Source organism: Caloenas nicobarica, chromosome 12 (assembly GCF_036013445.1).
Source record: "Caloenas nicobarica isolate bCalNic1 chromosome 12, bCalNic1.hap1, whole genome shotgun sequence".
Classification (NCBI taxonomy): domain Eukaryota; kingdom Metazoa; phylum Chordata; class Aves; order Columbiformes; family Columbidae; genus Caloenas; species Caloenas nicobarica.
Window position 1 is genome coordinate 22,640,062 of NC_088256.1, and position 18,227 is coordinate 22,658,288.

At 49.9% G+C, this 18,227-nt stretch overlaps 1 protein-coding gene across 3 annotated transcripts in view; it reads right to left on the reverse strand.

The window, feature by feature from the left end:
• Positions 1-667: 667 nt before the first annotated feature.
• Positions 668-18,227, reverse strand: part of HEPH (hephaestin) — a 28,402-nt gene continuing 10,842 nt past the window's right edge. For 2 of the 3 annotated variants that reach the window (XM_065643711.1, XM_065643713.1), the window contains 13 exons: positions 17,526-17,657; positions 16,721-16,932; positions 14,984-15,134; positions 14,496-14,708; positions 13,496-13,706; positions 13,129-13,268; positions 12,190-12,321; positions 11,149-11,255; positions 10,164-10,389; positions 9,310-9,449; positions 8,767-8,929; positions 7,702-7,734; positions 668-6,241 (listed from right to left, as the gene is read on the reverse strand). In XM_065643711.1, the coding sequence (XP_065499783.1) occupies positions 5,997-6,241; positions 7,702-7,734; positions 8,767-8,929; positions 9,310-9,449; positions 10,164-10,389; positions 11,149-11,255; positions 12,190-12,321; positions 13,129-13,268; positions 13,496-13,706; positions 14,496-14,708; positions 14,984-15,134; positions 16,721-16,932; positions 17,526-17,657 (2,105 nt within the window). In that variant the 3' untranslated portion in view covers positions 668-5,996. Of the gene's footprint in view, positions 6,242-7,104; positions 7,169-7,701; positions 7,735-8,766; positions 8,930-9,309; positions 9,450-10,163; positions 10,390-11,148; positions 11,256-12,189; positions 12,322-13,128; positions 13,269-13,495; positions 13,707-14,495; positions 14,709-14,983; positions 15,135-16,720; positions 16,933-17,525; positions 17,658-18,227 lie in introns of those variants that run through there. The other variant, XM_065643712.1, reaches the window with a different exon arrangement.

Sequence of the window (18,227 nt, forward strand, 5' to 3'; positions counted from 1 at the left end):
CAGATGGCAGGAGGGATTGGGTAAATCTCCTAAAATACGAAAAATAAGAGAGTGGGAAGAACTTCTGTCAAGAATTTATCCATATCTATTTTTTTTGTAGTTTCAGTTTCGGTCATACCTTGTAAAAATCAAATGAAACATTCCAGTGACATCAAAATGTCTTTGTAAACAGACAGGATAATTTCCATTTTCCGTTGTGAACATCTTTTGAAAGACAGTTCACAGTTTTGACATAAATCTCCCTCACGTTTTTCGAAATCAGAGCTGGAATGCCTGATTCGGTTTTATTGAAGCAAAACCTTTCAGTCAGGAAATGCACGTTGGCTTTTTCTTGTAAAACAAAAAGAGAGTACAACTGAAAAGCACGACATGCCTTGAGAAATGGGAAGTGTCCCGGCTGCTCAGCCATGCCCCGAGCGGCAGGTGTACGAGCACCAGAGCTGCTGCAGGACGGGCCATTCCCCACGAGGACCCTCCTGCCTGGCACACAGCCCTTTAATTACATGTTGTGGATCAGGCCAGTGCAAAAATGTGCATGTGTCCGTAGGCATCCATAGTCCATGGATTTATAGACATGATGCTGAACATGTTGGCCAAAGTACAGGTTAAATGAAACAACAGCTCTCTCCCCAAGAATGATTTATTTTGCATTGAAAATGAAGCAGAAAGGAAGTTTTCCTGGATAACCTACTGAATTGTATATTCACAAAGCGTTAATGAAAGACGGTTGAAGAATATTTCAGCTTAATGCACTGCTAACGAGCTCCTCCAGATGAGCTGGAGCACGGCTGTGCTCCCAGTTAAATGTAATCCAGCTAACAAGCCACCTGTATTAAAGCCCACGTTGCTGTAACACTTCGAGGTTTTCCGACGTTTAACAAATTGAGAGCCTGTAAATTGGACTAGTGGCAATCCCTATGCTCAGTCCTGTTCGACAGGTTGGGTTTTAAAAGCCCACCCACACCTAACTGTGAATCCCCTGGACACTGTCCCCAGCCACGGCGAGAGCAGAGGTCTGTAAAACACCAAACGTGGTGAGAGCAGAGATCTGTTAACACCAAAACACAACGAGAGCAGAGATCTGTTAACACCAAACGTGGTGAGAGCAGAGGTCTGTAAAACACCAAACGTGGTGAGAGCAGAGATCTGTAAAACACCAAACGTAGTGAGAGCAGAGATCTGTAGAACACCAAACGTAGTGAGAGCAGAGATCTGTAGAACACCAAACGCGGTGAGAGCAGAGATCTGTAAAACACCGAACGTGGTGAGAGCAGAGATCTGTAGAACACCAAACGTAGTGAGAGCAGAGATGTGTAAAACACCAAACGTAGTGAGAGCAGAGATCTGTAAAACACCAAACGTGGTGAGAGCAGAGATCTGTAAAACACCAAACGTGGTGAGAGCAGAGATCTGTAGAACACCAAACGTAGTGAGAGCAGAGATGTGTAAAACACCAAACGTAGTGAGAGCAGAGATGTGTAAAACACCAAACGTAGTGAGAGCAGAGATCTGTAGAACACCAAACGTAGTGAGAGCAGAGATCTGCAGAACACCAAACCTGCAGAGGGAGGCTGCAGGAGGGGGCTCACAGCAGTGGCCTCTGCCACACTATGTGTTTGGCTCAGGATCTTTCTGGTTTTTGCACTGGCAGGTGGAGCCGGAACACCCTCCCTGACAGCTGAACCCCTCCCCGAGGGCCGAACCCCCTCCCCGAGGGCCAGCGCGCTGGGTCACAGCCCCAGCACAGGGAGCCCATGGACAGGCAGGGACGTGCCCGCTCCCTTGGCACCCCCAGCTTCGTCTCCTGCCCGTTCCTTTCTCACAAAGCGAGGTTTAAGAATGCAGAATGAGACCTGTCTCTCAAGAACACCAAAGGATGTGAGGTTTATCAAGAACACCTGCTGAGTATAGATCTACTTTCCCCAAAATAGGAGCAAATTAACAAAGAAATTGATTTCCAAGACAGGCTGCCTTTGAATTTTAACACCATAAATGCTAATTTCCAGTAATAGCTGTTTCACCAATCACATGCCCAGTCCTGCTGTTCTCACATTAATTTAGTCATAGACTATTCTGGCAATCGTTTCTGAGACTAACGCTTTGGCAGGTTCGGTACCTTGTGTACCCATCTTGCCTCACTCCTGTATTCCACATGGGAAAAAGCTGGAGGCTTTTATTTCTGCTCAGATCCATCCTCTGATCTTGCAGATCCCTTTGCTTTGGCAGCTACTGTGCTTGAATTCCTTTCCCCGGGCAGTATATATGCACATAGCTCCAGACCTGCAACCATTCCCATAATTTGCTATGCCAACAAAATTATAACCACTGTAAACAGTCTACATGGTGATTATATGTCATAAAGCAAGCTGCATGTTAAGCCACACATTTAATTCCGAACCAAAGACTGTATTACACCTCAAAGACATTCCAATCCTTTCACCAACAATTACCAGTGCTAGCCTTTTTATGGTGTGCCTCAGGTTAATTTGACATTAACTTTTGAGTTTCAAGGAGAGGAAAAAAAAAAAAAAAAAAAAATCAAGACAACCTTTTATACTCCCATCTGCACAGCCCTGCTTTGACTCACAGGTCTCACATTCACAGCAGGAGTGGGAGTACAAAGGAATGTCAGCTGAACGCTGCCCGGCCACGGAGCAGGGACGTGACTGCTGCCTGCGAAGTGGCGGCTGTGCCCAACGCCGAGCAAGGCGGCAGCGCTAACAAAGGGATTTTCATCTCGGCCTTGCTGCAAGCCTCCAGCTGCTGCCACAGAAATGAGTAAGAGCTCTGCAGCCTCCTGGGACAGCCTGGAAGAGTTTGGGTGGCTTTAAATAGGTGAGTGATCATGTAGGTGAGCTTCTGAAAAGTTTATTACACACAATCGGGGCCTAGGAAGGGTAATACTAGAATTGCAGACAAAAAGCATATTTCTGTCCTTCTGCCCCTAGGAGCTGAGCCATGCTAGTGGATTACCTGAGCACTTCTTTCTCAGTGTACATTATCATGACCAATTTGTCTTGAACCACCACAGAGTTTCACCTCAGCTGGTTCATCGTGCGCTGGCAGGAGAAGCGGGAGCACCCACAGGATCCACAGCCTCGGCTGCGCCCGGAGCTGCTGCCGCCCCACGTCCCGCGGAGCAGCAGAGCCCGACCTGCCGCTCGCTGGAGAAGGGATCCCTCGGGGGCCACACGTGCGTGGGGATAAGCACAGACGCTCAGGGTGCTCAAAGGTTTCCTGCCACAGCAAACACACGTTTGTTCACGGGCTCCAGCTCAGAGTCACCAGAACAGTGAAACCTCCTCCTCCTCGCACGCCCATCAGCTGGGAGAGCCAGCTTCTGATTAGAGGCCACTGTGAAGTTGCTGATAAACTGTTCTTCGTCACAGTTTGCTGCAACAGAAAGTTTTAGCAGAGTGATCTGTTTTGTCCAAAGCTCTCCCCTGAGTTTTCCCAGTCTGGGGTGGAATTGCTTTGACACCGTCCCCGCTAAACCAGCCAGTCGGCTGGGACCTCAGCAGCATCCCAGCTCCCCACGCTGGAGAGGAGACCCCTGTCACTGGTGCTGCACTTGGCCCCAAAAGTGTTAACACTGGAGGAATTTTGGCAGCCCACTGTTTAAGGAACGTGCGCGGATCTTGGGGCGCAGCCCTGGTCCCGGTGCTGTCCTGCCGCAGAGCCAGCGCTGGCACCAGCTCTGTGCCCTGGCTGTGGCTGGAGTAAATACCTTTAGAATTACTCCTTTGTCTCAGCATGGGCTTAGAACATTTTTTAATCTATTTTTTCACAAGCCAAAGAGAAAAAAAAAAGTTTCCTGCCCAGTTCTTACTTCTGATGACAGAGCTTCTAAAAATCACCCAGGACTGGGGGGGCTTGTAAACTTCTAGTTTCCAACAGCAGCTGAACCAGAGTTGACAATAAGCAAAGAGCACCCATGTTCAGAGCACTCATCAGCCCTCCAGCTCCTCACCAGGCTTAATGAAGTGTAATGAAAGGAAATTAATGAGCTCTGTCCCCACTGCCAAAGGAAAGGGCAGCTGGAAATATGCATGACCCAATATGAATTGAACATGATTAAGTATGTTATAACTATTGTTCTGAATAAAATGGTGCTGTTATACCTAAATAGCCTACAGCAGTCACTCGTAATTACAGCCATTTAGCTGGCTCTGCTTTCGTTGCCTTTGAAAGCTACCCAGAATGGATTTCTTCTACACCCTTCCCTATTTAAAACCAGGGACAGAAATATGTAAACACCAACCTGCATCCATTTAGATAATGGGGATTCGGTGGGTGAGCCAGAAGACAGATATTTTATAGGGGCCCACTTGATACCTGACATGCAGGGTGATGCCATGTGGCTGTGTGGGCATGGCTGCCATGGCAGGGTGGCTACCAGCCTGCGGAGTGGGCTACCGAGCTGCGGGGTGGCTACCAGCCTGCAGAGTGGGCTACCGAGCTGCGGGGTGGCTACCAGCCTGCGGAGTGGGCTACCGAGCTGCGGGGTGTGACGTGGGCTGCAGCCCACAGCCCGGCCCGGCCGCTGGCAGGCAGCTGTGGCCACCAGTGTGGCCACCAGAGCAGCTCCACCCACTGCAGCTGATCTGCTCCACGCTGCTGAATTCCACGCGCACTTTGGCTTTCTCCTTCTGCACTGTTGCCACATTTGCCTGGACAGGACGGCCTTTGCGCTCCCTGACTTTCTGTCCCAGTCACAACTCCAGCTCACACAGGCCTGAGCCTTCGGCTCAGCTCACAGCAGTGACGCAGCAACAGCTCAACTGTGGAGATAATGTCAATAAAATATATTCGAAAGCAAGAGAAGAAACCACACCACAGAACAGCCCAGCTGCCCCGGCGCTGCCGCACGAGGAGCCGCTGCGGCGCAGCCCTGGCGCACGGCCTGGCGGAACCGCCGTGCAGGGTCACCGGGACACGCTGCAGCTCCCGCACAGGACACAGCACCCTGACGCCAAAGCACGTGGCCCGAGGTGCCGGGAGCAGAGGATGGGTCACAGCAAGGCCGACGGCGAGGCACGGCTCTTGTCGTGGACCCTGATGGAGCTCCAGGGCACCTTGACATGCACTACCCTGAATGTCCGTCTGTCCAATTACTCATCAAAAAACAGCAATCCGAATCTAAATGTGGGGGACTACGGTGGGTCCGTGGATTCCCTGACAGAGGGCATGAAACAGAGATCAGCCTTGAAGATATTAAGGCCTACCCATGAGAAAGGTGGGAGTAAAGGAGTATCTGAGGATATTAAGGTGTACCCGTGAGAGAGAAGGGACATACCGGTGAGAGAGAAGGGAGTAGAAGAGCAACATTGATGATAGCAAAATTAGCCAATGAGATGTTACTGCTGTAACTTGTAACCAATAGTGAAGAGACATATGAATTGGTAAAACTGTATGAAAACGCACTTGTGGCAATAAATGGCATCTACTACTTTCATCCTGGAAGAACTTGGTCTATGTCATTTGTCCGTCTCAACTGCGACATCTAAATTAACGTTTTCTCTTCTGTATTATTAATTGATTCAGAAAAATGAAAAAATTACCTTCCCCTCTTCAGACTAATTATTTAAAGGCTCACAGTTCTTCGCGAGACAATTCCCAGCTCAGCTCTGGCAATGGAGCAAGACACGAATTTGGCCTAAGCTTGTCTACTGAGAAGGGCCAAGTGGAGTTGTTCTGGAGAGAAGAAAATAGGGGAAATGTCTCCACTCTTTCTCAGGGAAGAACAGTATTCTAAAAAGGACACTTTTACTCTTGTTACTCGTCTTCAGTCACTTCAAAGGGTCCTCGGATCTCTCCTGGATAGACCTTTTCTTCACGGAGTGCTGAGGAGGATATATGAAGAAGTCAGGGCTCCAGCTTTCCCTCCTCAGCTTCTAGAAGTACAGTGTATGACTCAAATGATGCCCCAAAATCTTTGCTGTGGACAATGATCCAGCCTTGCCCCAAGCACACAGTCCAAAGTTTGTACGTGGCTTTTATAGCGCCGAGTTCTTTTTAGACATCAATTTGAATCCATCGTCCAGGATGGACCTTCGATTGCGTCTCAGCCTCTTTTGTCTCTCGAGATAGATGACCACCCCCAGGAGGAAGCAGGCGACCAGGAAGAGCACCAGGCCTGCGATGGCCAGAGTGATGATTGTGGCCTCCACCTGCCCTTGAGCCAACTTGGATCCAAAAAGCCTGATCTTCTGAGACTCATCTGTATCCTCAGGTGGCAACTCTGAGAGAGAAACAAAAACACAGTTCCGATGAGAGCCGGAAATACTACAACTAAAAGTTCTGAGAAATACAAAGAGAGAACAAAAAGACCCAAAACAAGTCAAAGGAGGTCCAGTTGCTATCCATCCAATAGACCCCCATCCCCAAGGCCACATAGGAATTTGAGAATGAACAGTTCTTTCCCTAATCCACCCTGTCCCAGGACCTCAGCACATCTCACCGCTGTTCAGCCTAATCAGCTAATCACCGCTGTTCCTGCTAACGAGGGAGGTGACCTGAGGCTGCTGGGGACTCAGCGGCTGGGCTATGGAGAGAACGTGTGTCCAGAGCGGGGCTGCTGTGCGTCCCCCTGCCCCGAGCCACGCGCGGGGCTGCTGTCCTGAGCACCTGCCAGGGGACCCCGCTCGGCCCTGCCGTGGGGAGGCCCCCGGACCCTCCTGAGCAATCCTGCCTCCGGGCAGAGGCGGCAGCCTCCCGAGAAATGGGGCTGTTTGCACAGGTAGCAACTGTCCATCACGGGTCCTGCCTGGTGAGACACACAGGCTGAGGGCCGAGTACGGTATAAAACTGAATGACTTAATATTCTCACTACTGCTCTGACGCATTTCCTACTCCTCTTCTTTACACGCACTTCGAGTGAGGGAAACATTGTTGAGAAAGAAATGACTGAATTATCAGTAGAGAAAGACTAAAGAGTTGTAGGTCAATGGCTGCATTTTCAGCTGCTCTTAAATCAGCCCAGCTGGATTCACTCACAGCAGCTGAAAAATGGAGTTGTGCAGAAAGATGAAAAAAATCCAGGAAATAAATCATCACCATAAACTATTCAGACTTTTCCCAGAAAATTTTAAAGGGATCTTATCTACTACTCCCCTTGTCCCTTGTGGTGCTCAGCCAAATGTCTTCTCACGTCTGTTCTTTAAAATACCTGAAAGGCACGGGATATGCGCTCAGGCTCTTTTCTTGTGGAAGAACAGAGCAGATGTGCCTGTTTACATGCTGACTCAGTCCCTAAACCGCAGTCACTGACAGTCCAGTAAGGGAGGACAACTAATCTTAGGTGCCCCTTTGGTTTTGCTTGAAAGGGATAAGAAAAATAATCTCCTTTGCAGCACCCTCCTTTAAAACCCTTTGAACCTCTGCCAGTTTCTCAGCATGCACACTCCTTTGAAGACGAACCCACACAAAACCAGTACAACAGGACGAGGCCACTAAACCTTTTCACCTAACAAGGTCCAACAAGCCTAACAAGCCCAGCCTCCGTGTTTCTAACCAGAGCAGACGTGGAGGACACAAACCAGCCAACCTGAAACCCTCCCCATCACCCTCCGGCAGCCGCAGAGCAACTGCTGCCCAGCCCAACAGCAGCGAGCGGTGCCCGCGCTCCTCCCGCTCGTACGGATCCAAACTCCCCTTCCCCACTGGCACAGACAGCACCTCGTGGTGCCACACACACCGCACCTGTGCTGGAGTTCGCCACTGCAAGCGCTGGCTCTGAAAGGAAACAAAGAGAGGGTGAGAAAGTGCTGGGCTGCAGGTAGCAAGTCCAGAACATGGCATTTGGATGGGATCGGATCCGGAGGCGGCATGGCTCTCCAGGGATTGCAGGTTTTCTTTTCTCCTGTCAATGTTTTCCCTCCTTGCATCACACCAGGACTGTTTTTGTATTACCTGCTTCAAAAGCAGACCTGCTGCTGCACAACCCTCTACAGCCTCTGAAAGAACAGCACAAAGCCTCTGAGCGTGTGGGGGGCTGACCCTGGCCGGCAGTCACCTGCTTGCACCCCAGCGGGACTGCGGAGGGAAATCGGAAGGGCAAAAGGAAAAAAAAAAAACCTTGTGGGTTGAGATAGACACAACTTAATAAGTGAAGGGCAGCAGGGAAGGGCCAAAAAAGCCCAAGTGATGTAAAAGTACTGGTTGCCAGCAGAAAGATGCCCAGCAACAGCTACTCTGGAAAAAAAAACAACTACCAACAGAGACACAGACCCTGAAGGGTGCAAGCACTGCCCAGCGCCAGCCAAACCACGGGTGTGTTCTCAGCTCTGTTTTGGTAACAAACCTAAACCACAGCACCGCACGGGCTGCTATGAGGAACATTAACTCCATTGCAGCCAGACCCCGTACAGAGTGTCCTTCACCTCTGAGCACCTCCCAGTGTCTCCTGGTGAAATGAGAAGCCTTAGATGTGCATTTAGAGCACGGGTAGTGTTCTTAAGAATAATTACTAGCTGATGGCTGAACATTGCTTCTCATACGCAAGCTAAAATAAAACTCATAATAATAATTATGTAGGCGATACAAACCCCAGAAATCAATTTGTTAGTAATTCCAGCTGCAGGTATTACCATGTTCAAAGGGAACATCTTAAATTAACAGTACTAAAGTACTGTTAACTGCTCAGTTACCTGGCTGTTTACGGTATGTAAACAAGCTGTAAGTGTGATGCAAACACTCAGAATTTCACAGCAGTAGCAGACAGCACTGTCAGATGTTTTATGGTCACAATCAGTGACAGGTCCCTACCTAGTCTGGGCAAGACCGTGAAAAGCGTCTCCATCCCAGCGTGGATGTGGTCAGACACGTGGCAGTGGAGCAGCCACGTCCCGGGGTTCCCAACCAGCATCTCCACCATCTCAAAGGTCCCAGGGAACAGATCCACAACATCTGCTCGGTAGCTTTTGCCGTTCTGTCAAGGAGAAAGGAGAATGTTAGTGTGCAGCGCTGTCTGCTTCTTTTCAGACAAAAAATTCTGTCACTGTCACTGGAGACGACTTCAGTACTACTACAGTCTGTAAAAGCTCAAAAAAATATTTCAAAGAGCAGCTCCAGGCCTGCAGCTGGGAAAGCAAACACTATCTGGTAAGGCCTAACCCTAAAAAGGGTTAAACTAGACACAGCAAATGCAGAGGCTCAGCGAGTCAGATTTGGATGTGTAAAATCCCATCCCTTTCCTAGCTGGGTGAAGCTGCCGTGAAGTCATTCAAAAAGTTAAAGTTGAAAAAATTCAGACAAAAGTGATTATATCAGCGGTCACTCTCTGCTTTAGCATCAGCAGGACAGTCTTACCTTGTATATGAAGGTCTCGGCATGAAAATGGACTGTGTGGACATCAACCTCCTGACCCATTCCCAGCAGGTACCAGTTCACCCGCTCACCCTGGAACATGGTCAGCCCAGGCAGGTTGGCATAGAGCCTCCCGTTGATCGCTATGCAGTAAATAACGTGCAAAGAGCAGAAAGGGCTGTTACTGAAATGTTAAATATGCTGAACCACCTCAGGAAAAACATGTGGGACAAGTTAGATGCTGCAAAGCTCATCCAGCAACCAGGGCATCAGCAATTAGTGTCTTCATGTGACAGGCCCCCAAAAGTCTGGCTCTCTCTATCCAGCTCAACTCCTTATCCACTCTGTTAACTGGTAAGAAGTGACTTGCACCCAAGGCCATGCTGTAGCTCAGCTCAAATAAATCTCAAACACTACCTCTTGCTGAAAACCTGCAGTCAGTCAGCAGAGATAGTCGCTTCTACAAATCAAGATGCATAAAAATGGCCTCCTTAGCCCAGTGATAGGGAAATGTGTATATATCTATATACACATAAATCTCTGAACAATTTACTTGCTGAACAACAAAACCAGGTAAATCCTACCAACAGGCAACCCTGTCATTCTGTGCCCAAAGATTTGTGCCATATATGTGCAGCAATATTGACAACAGGCAGTTTAATTCCATCTGTGCCACTGACAAGGGAAAAGGATTAGGACATTCCCCAGGAGTCAGAGTCCTGGGGTCAGGGTGGCTTGAGGACATTCCGCAGGAGTCAGGCTCTTGGGGTCAGGGCGCCTGACCACTGACAGAGGTCAGAGTCAACATCAGCTTTGCGTAGATAGTGATGGGTGCTCAAGCGCCTAACGGGAATTACCGTGCATTTTGTTGCTTTCCACAAATTTGTCATCCAGCAGGCTGATCTCCTTGTGATTTCCCTTAGTGTAACGTTCCACATTCTCCTCCAAGTACCAGGACTGATTTTCATCAAACACCAGGAACAGCAGAGCAAACTCCCTCTTCATGTCCTTCCTGAGCCCATCAGCCCGCAGGGCCCCTCTCCGGCAGATCTTGAGGGGTCCGATCAGCCCACTGTACACATCCTAATCAGAACAAAGGAGAAAACCTCTGAGGCAAGAATCTTCTCACCCTCCCTTTTGTACGCAGTTCTTTGCCTTTCAGCAACCACATTTTCTGTTCCTTGCATCACCCCACTTAAAACAAACGGTGCTAATGCCTAAGTACTCTCACTGGTGAAAATCAGCTACCCAACCACAAGAGCAGAGACTATAGAGGCTCTTTTGAATGCAAATCTGAAAGTCATAAATATGAATGGTTTCAAAATACTCCCCACCCTCTGGCTGCAAAAACATCTGCAACCTGAGATCAAAGGCAATGATCTCGACGATGAATGTGATGGTTTATTGCAGGATCCTTGAGGTTGTTTCCCTGTGTACCACTGCTATGACAACTGATCCTGGCAGTGCTCAAATATTTCTCCTTTATCCATGAGGCCTAATTTTGAATGATTTCCACCTTTCCAGATTAACTCTATGGCGCTCACCAACAGAAACCAGGACTGACGGGGAGATGTTCTCATATGCTGCAAATAGCTGAAGGAAGGTTAGTGTCAAGGAGACAGTGGATTGTTTTATGAAGGTTTGTGCTAGGAAGGAATATGGACAAACATCAAGATGAATTGGCAGGATTTCCTCTCCTAGGAGAACACTGGACATGTCACCAGATGGTTCTTCTACCTCTCAGTTGGGCCAATCTCTAAATTGTATCCAGCTCTCATTGTTTTCTAAAGGGTGTGAAAAATTGGTCTGACCAGGCTTTTCTGGTTCTAGCTTCTATTTTACCTTCACTGGGTCCACCGTGGAGTAGTAGATCCAAGGAACACAGGCTGAATCATTTGGCCCTGGACCAGATCTCTCGGGAACTTCCCATCGGTACGTCAAAATGTCACCTGAGTGTTGGAGAAGCATCATTAACACCAGTGTGATATACCCACAGTTTGCTGAGCAGCACACAAAGCAAAACAAAGAAAGAGGATCCTGTCTCCAAAGCGGAAATTCGATTCTGATTTTGTCAGACATTACATCTTCCTTCTCCAAGCACTGAAAGGCAGGATGGAAGCTCCTCTCCCACAGGTCACAGGACACACATAAATTATCTGCTATCAGCACAAATCCCTTTTATCTGCACCTTTGCGTGTGGACCTGACCAAGGAAATTCCACCTCTCTTCAGTACAGGTGGAGCCTGAGATGATCTTCTCCTCTTTGAAATATATTTATGATGCTTATTCAGATTATTTTTTTAATTATTATTTTGCATATTAGTAATAGGTTTCTGAAAGACAGGGCCCAACTGAAAACTGTTTGTTACTTAGGCAGCCTGTGTGAGTTGAAGGGTACCAAAAGTTATACAAACTGGTGTCTGGATTGTGAAACAAACTGGTGGTTTCCATTCAGTGTCCTGGCAAGCGATGGTGCATTTCTCCTATTTCATGCTATTTTCATACTATTGTGCACATCAGTACAGATCCCAAAGAAGGAGGACAGGGCCACCAAGGGCTACCCAAGCTGTGAGGGGCTGCCATCACCTTTCTCCTTCCTACAGACAGACCCGGGGGATCCAGGGATGAGGCTGCACACGGAAAAGTTTGTGCTACAGTTATCCTGGAAGCCAGAGCAGAATATTAATAGCCCAGGCTGCCATTCCAACACAAATTGTATCTCTAAACCCACAGTGAACCTGAAAGACCTGTTATTGTTTAGTTCCAGTTCTCTACCAGAAGAAAACCCGTACATCTAAGCCCACTTAAGGAACCCAGTCTAGCTAAAGCCTGAATTAGCTCTGTAAGCCCACACAGGAACAGGGCTGGAGAGCAGCGACTCACCAGGGTTTGCTGCTGGCACCTGTCCCGTCTCCCTCTCCAGCACCCCGTGCGCGTGGATGGAGTAGGGCCGGCTGGCGTTGTTCTTAAACACAATGTTGAGAATATCGCCCACTTCTGCCCACAGGAAAGGACCTTGAGATAGGAAGAATGTGCTCTGAGACCAGCAAAAACTGCCAGCATATCTCCTGAGGATATTCCTCTCTCCCATCATCATCTCCCCAGAGATGTTCCCCTACGATATTTATGATGCTCCCCATCTCTTCTCTACCTTACCCCTACCTACCAAAAAAAGAAATGGAGGTCAGTCCCAATTCAAGTACTGAGTTTCACAATGAAGGTTGTTACACATTTTAACTGTGCCCAGTACAAGTAAGGCTTGATTTCTGAATACTGCTATGCTAAATTTCACACCAGTTTGATCATACCTTGCTGCTGTCTTTAAAAAACATGATAATATTCCATTTGGCCTAATAGTGCGACAATGAAGAGCTGCAGTCTATCTGGAATGGCACGCAGTGCCTCAGCCTTGCTGCTCTGGCACCAGAGTCCCGAGTCCCCACAGATGTCCATGGTCACCGCAGCGGGCTCCTCCACCTCCCAGGGCCTGCCTGTTTTGCCCCAAAAGCATTTCTCACAGCTACAGATTTTCACCTGCACCTCTCAGCCTGGTCTCCAGCAGTCAGCAGTTGTTATTTCTGTTCTACAGCCAGAGAAATGCCAGTGTGAAAATGCTTTGCCCGAGGCAGGAAAGGAAGTCCGCACAAAAGCGGGCATGAGAATTGCTGTCCCCAAAGCTGGCAGACCTGGGCGACAGTCTGAACTTCTCCTCGCTTGCAAGCACAGCAGGTGCCTATGTATCTGGGAGGCCTCTGGACTACAGCCCGTAGCCACTGAAGTCGCTGGGCGAGTGGCTGATGCACCCTCGGCTCGTATCCTTACCTAGGATCCCAAGGTGTTCGTCACCGTTTGTCCTGGCCTTGGGGGTCTGGAAAGTCCCGTCAGTGTATTCCCTGTAAACTGCTTTCTTGTACCTGGAGCCAAGCAGTCCATTCTCGTTGCTCAAAAATACATCGGCGTAGCTGAGAAATGCAGAAGGAGTGCTGAGATACCCGAAAGCCCAGGAGGAACGAACAGCTACCCTGTGGGGGGGTTCACTAGGTGCTTTGGCTGCAAAGGGGGAGGTGGGGGCCGCGCTCCCATCAGCAGCACCACCAGCAGTGGCACAAGGTGGCCGAGACACCTGAATGGGCTTCACCGAGGTCTGCTGAGAACCACGCCAGAGGCTTCCCCAGCACGAGGGCTCTACCTCTCCACGGAACCGTTGTGCCGTTCCCTCTCCCAGCTCCGGTCAGGCGCGTAGTCCCACTCCACCTCCTCGGCCACGATGTAGTACGTCCGCACCCCTTTGTACTGAGGGGCAGGAACAGGATCCCTTTTTCCACACTTGGAAACGGAGTAGCGTTCCCTCATCCCAGCCTGGAAATGATTGCTGGTCTGGCAGTAGATCTCAAAAGTCCCTGAGGGAGGCAGCACAAACAAGGAAATCAGCTTTCAAAGATCCCAGGAAACAGCTGCTTCCCACACAGAGCTTATGACGTGGCTGACATCGGTATCTGTGTGTTTGTTTAGGGAGCTTGGTTGCTACAGGCTGGGATTAAAAGGGGTTGTTAAAGAAAGCAAGCAGGAATGACACAACAATGTCCTACACAAAAATAATCTCAGGAAGCTTTCTTAGGCAATAACCAGCTTATTAGATATGAAGAAACCAAGAAAGTGATGTAACCATGCTACCACTGCTGAGACACCGGTTATGCAGAAGATCCAGCCTGTGAATGCCAAAGGGGAGGAGGCGCCTGGCAGCTGAGGCCATCCCATTGTGCGAGTGAGACAGGGTGTGATGTGCCTGTTCCGTGCACTGGGAAGACTGGGGTCTGTCATAAACGTGAATCTCCCCAAGCCATAGACAGGGGAGTTAAGCACTGGCAACTGTCTGCTACTTTATTCTGAAAGGCATGTTAGTATGGGTCACAGGCAGCAATGTCCACCGGGGCTGTTACTACAGATATTTCATGGGAAGTGGCAGCCTAGAGAATCAGTCTGGTCCAATATGGGACAAGATCCTCTATCTCCTGTTCTTCTCCAGAATCAGATGCAAATACAGGACCTGTGGCCTCATAAATGGGACCGAACAGGATGTAAAGCACAGCTCGCGCTGTAAGGGTTTACACTGTGCTAAAGAACCAGCCACAGGAGCAAATACCGCAACAGGAGACTTCTGCTGCCAAGTCACATGTGCAGGCACTTACCGCTGTTATCAGGTCGCATGAAGGCGGTAGCAAACGTGTGGGGGAACAGATTGGTGGAATCCCTCCGCATCCCATTAATCTGCAGGGTGTTTCCCTGAAACACAGCTCCGTGCACATCTGCTTCGCTGCCCAAGCCCAGAAGGTGCCAGGACACGTTGTCTCCTTCACACACATTTAGCCCAGGCAAATTACCAAACATCAGTCCATTGATGGCTGCAAAGGGGAAAACAATCAACTCTCTGCAGGCAGATATCAGCCAGGAGATTAATTCTGTGCATGCACTTTGACAAGGCAGGCCTGCCAGCGGAAACATGGCTTGCTCATAATTCACCCTGAATGTCCTCAGACAGCCGCTTGTCCCACGCCCCACCCGCTGCCCCCCAGACTTCAGCCGATACAGTGCAGCCCCCCAGCCCCGGCTCCAGGTGAGCAGGGCCCCGAGTCCTGCAGGTTCATTGCTGCTGCACGCAGAGCACAGCAGCCCGTACCGTGCATCCTGTTTGATTCCTCAAAGCCATCATCCTTCTTCACAGAAGTCTCTTCCATCTTCAGATAGTACTTTATGTTTACATTTAAATACCAGCTGAGGTTCTCATCAAACACACTGAAGAGAAGGTAAAACTCTTTGTCGATTCCTTTCTAAGATATAATCATAATGATGGCTGTTAATTTTTTTAATGGATCAATTATCCTTACAGTTAAAGCTGTTTTGCCTGGCTCTAGTGTTCCTCTTTATCTTAACTTGGTTCACTGAGGGCCAGGCTCTGTCCCTTTACTCGCATTGAATGCTCCTCTTTTGTTCCACAAGAGGCACCATGTCTGGATTTTCCACGATACTTCACAGGAGGAAAGCCATCGGAATTCAGCCGAGGCCACCCCCTCCTTCCCCACAACCCTGCTCTTAGGCAGAGGTTTCACCGCCTGTCCCCACCAGACCTGAGATCGGAGCCCAGCCCAGAGGCCAGGCTGCTCCACCCCTTCTCCTACCGCAGGCCTGGGCTGCGGACTTTTTATTACCCTAAATCCCTGGAAACATTAATTCTCCTAAGAAATGCATCCCAAAGCATGGTGTGTTTCCCCACTCAAAGAACATCCCTGGTGCTGTCCACACTCTCACTCTGACACCGGATTCCTCAGCGCAGCCGGGAGCTCACCCTGCAGAGGACTCAGCACTCCCGCCCGCGGCACACGCGTGCACCCCTCCTAATTGAGCACTCATTAAAGGATTGCCTAAGATTGTGGAGCCAGAATTGCTGCCCCAGGTGATTCTTCCTGTTCTGCCTTTCCAAACAAGTCTCTCTTTTGTTTACACCCTTTCAATACCTGTACATGTTTTATCACCATCGCAGCTCCTTCACATCGTGAGCTGTATATATTCACAAGCCTCTCTGCTCAGAAGATTCACGTTTCCACTCTGTGTAACACTCTGATCTCTTTCGCACTCCTAATTTAGGCACATGGTGCCACCACTGAAGGCAGACGGCGCGAACTCCTCGGAGCCGCTCGTGGCAGCTGCTTCCAGGCTCGTCACCACCCCCAGATCTGCACCACAAGGCAGGCGGGATGGCACAAGGTTGTTTTTCTGCCGCCTACGGTTTTTCACAATAAGGCTCTGCTAATCTGTCTCGCACTTTCCCAGTATATTCATTTACTGCCTTCCCTAGACTTACTACCCCTGAGTGGAATTCCAAGAGGCAGTTCTGGTTGCCCTTCAGATTTCACCTCTCTTTCATCAAAAGCATAAAGACTGAGAGAGATTTTCATATGCTTTTATGTAGTCAGCTCTGATTGAAAATTAACTGATCTTGCAGAAGAAATGAGGCTCACCCAAACCTCAAAGCATTATACCACTCAAGCACACCACCTGTCAGTAAGTGAAAGTGTCTTGTCAGTGTTTCTGAGACTGCAATGAATATCCCACATGACTCTGACAGCAGCCTGCCATGCGAGTCCCAGGACAAAAGTCACCTACAAAGTCACATCCAAGGCACAGTTCAGCCACATTTGTCCATGAGCTTTAAGCAGAGTCCAGAACACACCGGCCATCCCCACCCGAGACCTGGGCACCAGCTCTGCGATGTTAACCTGCCTCCCGGCTGCGATTCTGCTCCCTGGACTCACACTATCCTGTGTTGTTTTCATTATGTTCCTTCACGTTTCACTGATGCTCCCTTTCTCTACAAGAAAACAGCCTGGTGGGAGCATGGCAGGAAAATCCCTTTCACCTGTTTGTTGTTGTCATCCAACGTGCCCGGCCTGCAGACGAGCAGAGGTCCCACCAAGCCCGAGCTGGGGTCCCTGGCGGGGTCCACGGCCGAGCTGTACATCCAGGTCAGGCAGGGCGGGTCGCTGGGACCGGGCCCCACGCGCTCCGGCACGGCCCAGCGGTACGTGAAGTTGTGCAGCGGCGCCACGGACACCCCGTTCTGGGACAGACCTTCAAAACAGAGACTGGCGTGGTTATTCCCGAGGTCCCAGTACAAACTCGGTTACATCTTCTCACCAGCTGCGCTCACAATGGGCTTTACTTCGCTCATGTTACTAAAACACCCGGCATCTCTGAAGCATGATGTGGGTGTGTTTATAAGCACACGGGAAGATGCTCTCAGGATCGTGTAAACACCACGCCACGGCAGAGAAGGGCACGGCGATGGGAGGTAACAGTGAATCCAGCTGCTTCTCAGTCAGGGACATTGGAAGCATGAGGTTTTCTAAGCTGGAGTGCACTGGGCACATTCCTCTGCTCACAGGGTTCCAAACAGCTGGGAGTGCTCTGAGCTTTGGTTTGCAATTCTCGTCTGAGACACAGCACCTCTGGAACCGTTCTGCCCCGGCACCCGCCCCGGCCGCCAGCTCAGGGGACGTGTCCTTCAGCGAGGCCTCGGGCAGGCTCTGAGGACCAGGCTGGCTTCCAGCCACGGGACATCCCGCCCTTCCTGGCTGCAGAACCCCCCAGCACAGAGGGGTAAGGGCTGCAGAGCTCTACCACCAGCATTAGCTTTGAATTACTCAAGAAAAGGAGGCACAAACCATCATGGTATCGCATCCCTTCCCATGCCTTCCCGTAGGACACTCCGTGAGGCTGGATGCTGAAAGGCCAGGAGGCTTTGTTAACAAACGTCACCAGGATGGTGTCTCCAACTTCAGCTTTGATCACTGGACCTACACAAACAGCAGAGAGAGCATGTTGGCAACAGAGCAACTCCCTGGGTGACCAGACAAACCAAAGAAGCCATGGCCAGCTTCCACCTGGGCTGGGAGGAGCAGAAGATGCAGAAGAATGGTGGATGAGCCCACGCGTCGGCACCACCTGAGGCTGTCCAGCCCTGACAGGGGCAGCAGGGGGCTGACGAGAATTATCTGAAAGCATTTCAGGCCTGCAGGAGAGCTCAGAGGCTTCAGGCCTTCATGGAAGGAGTAACAAAAGTGGCCAGATGTGCTGAAACGCCCTTGGGCAGGCCCATGTCTCTCGCTCACCTACATAAGGGCCCTCAGTTCTAAGACAGGTGCCTCGGGCAGGTGTATGGAGTTTGGTGTGTAAAGGCAGGTGTGAGATGCTCTAAGCCCACGGCTCCTCTGTGAGCCCCTGCCCAGCCAGCGAGAAAGGACCCACCAGTCTTTTGTGTGCCGGTCGGTTCCCACCAGCTCGTTTCTGGCATCATTAGATTATCAGCCGTTGCTGACGCAAGACATGGAACCACACCCATGTGCTTCCACCACGTACACCACACC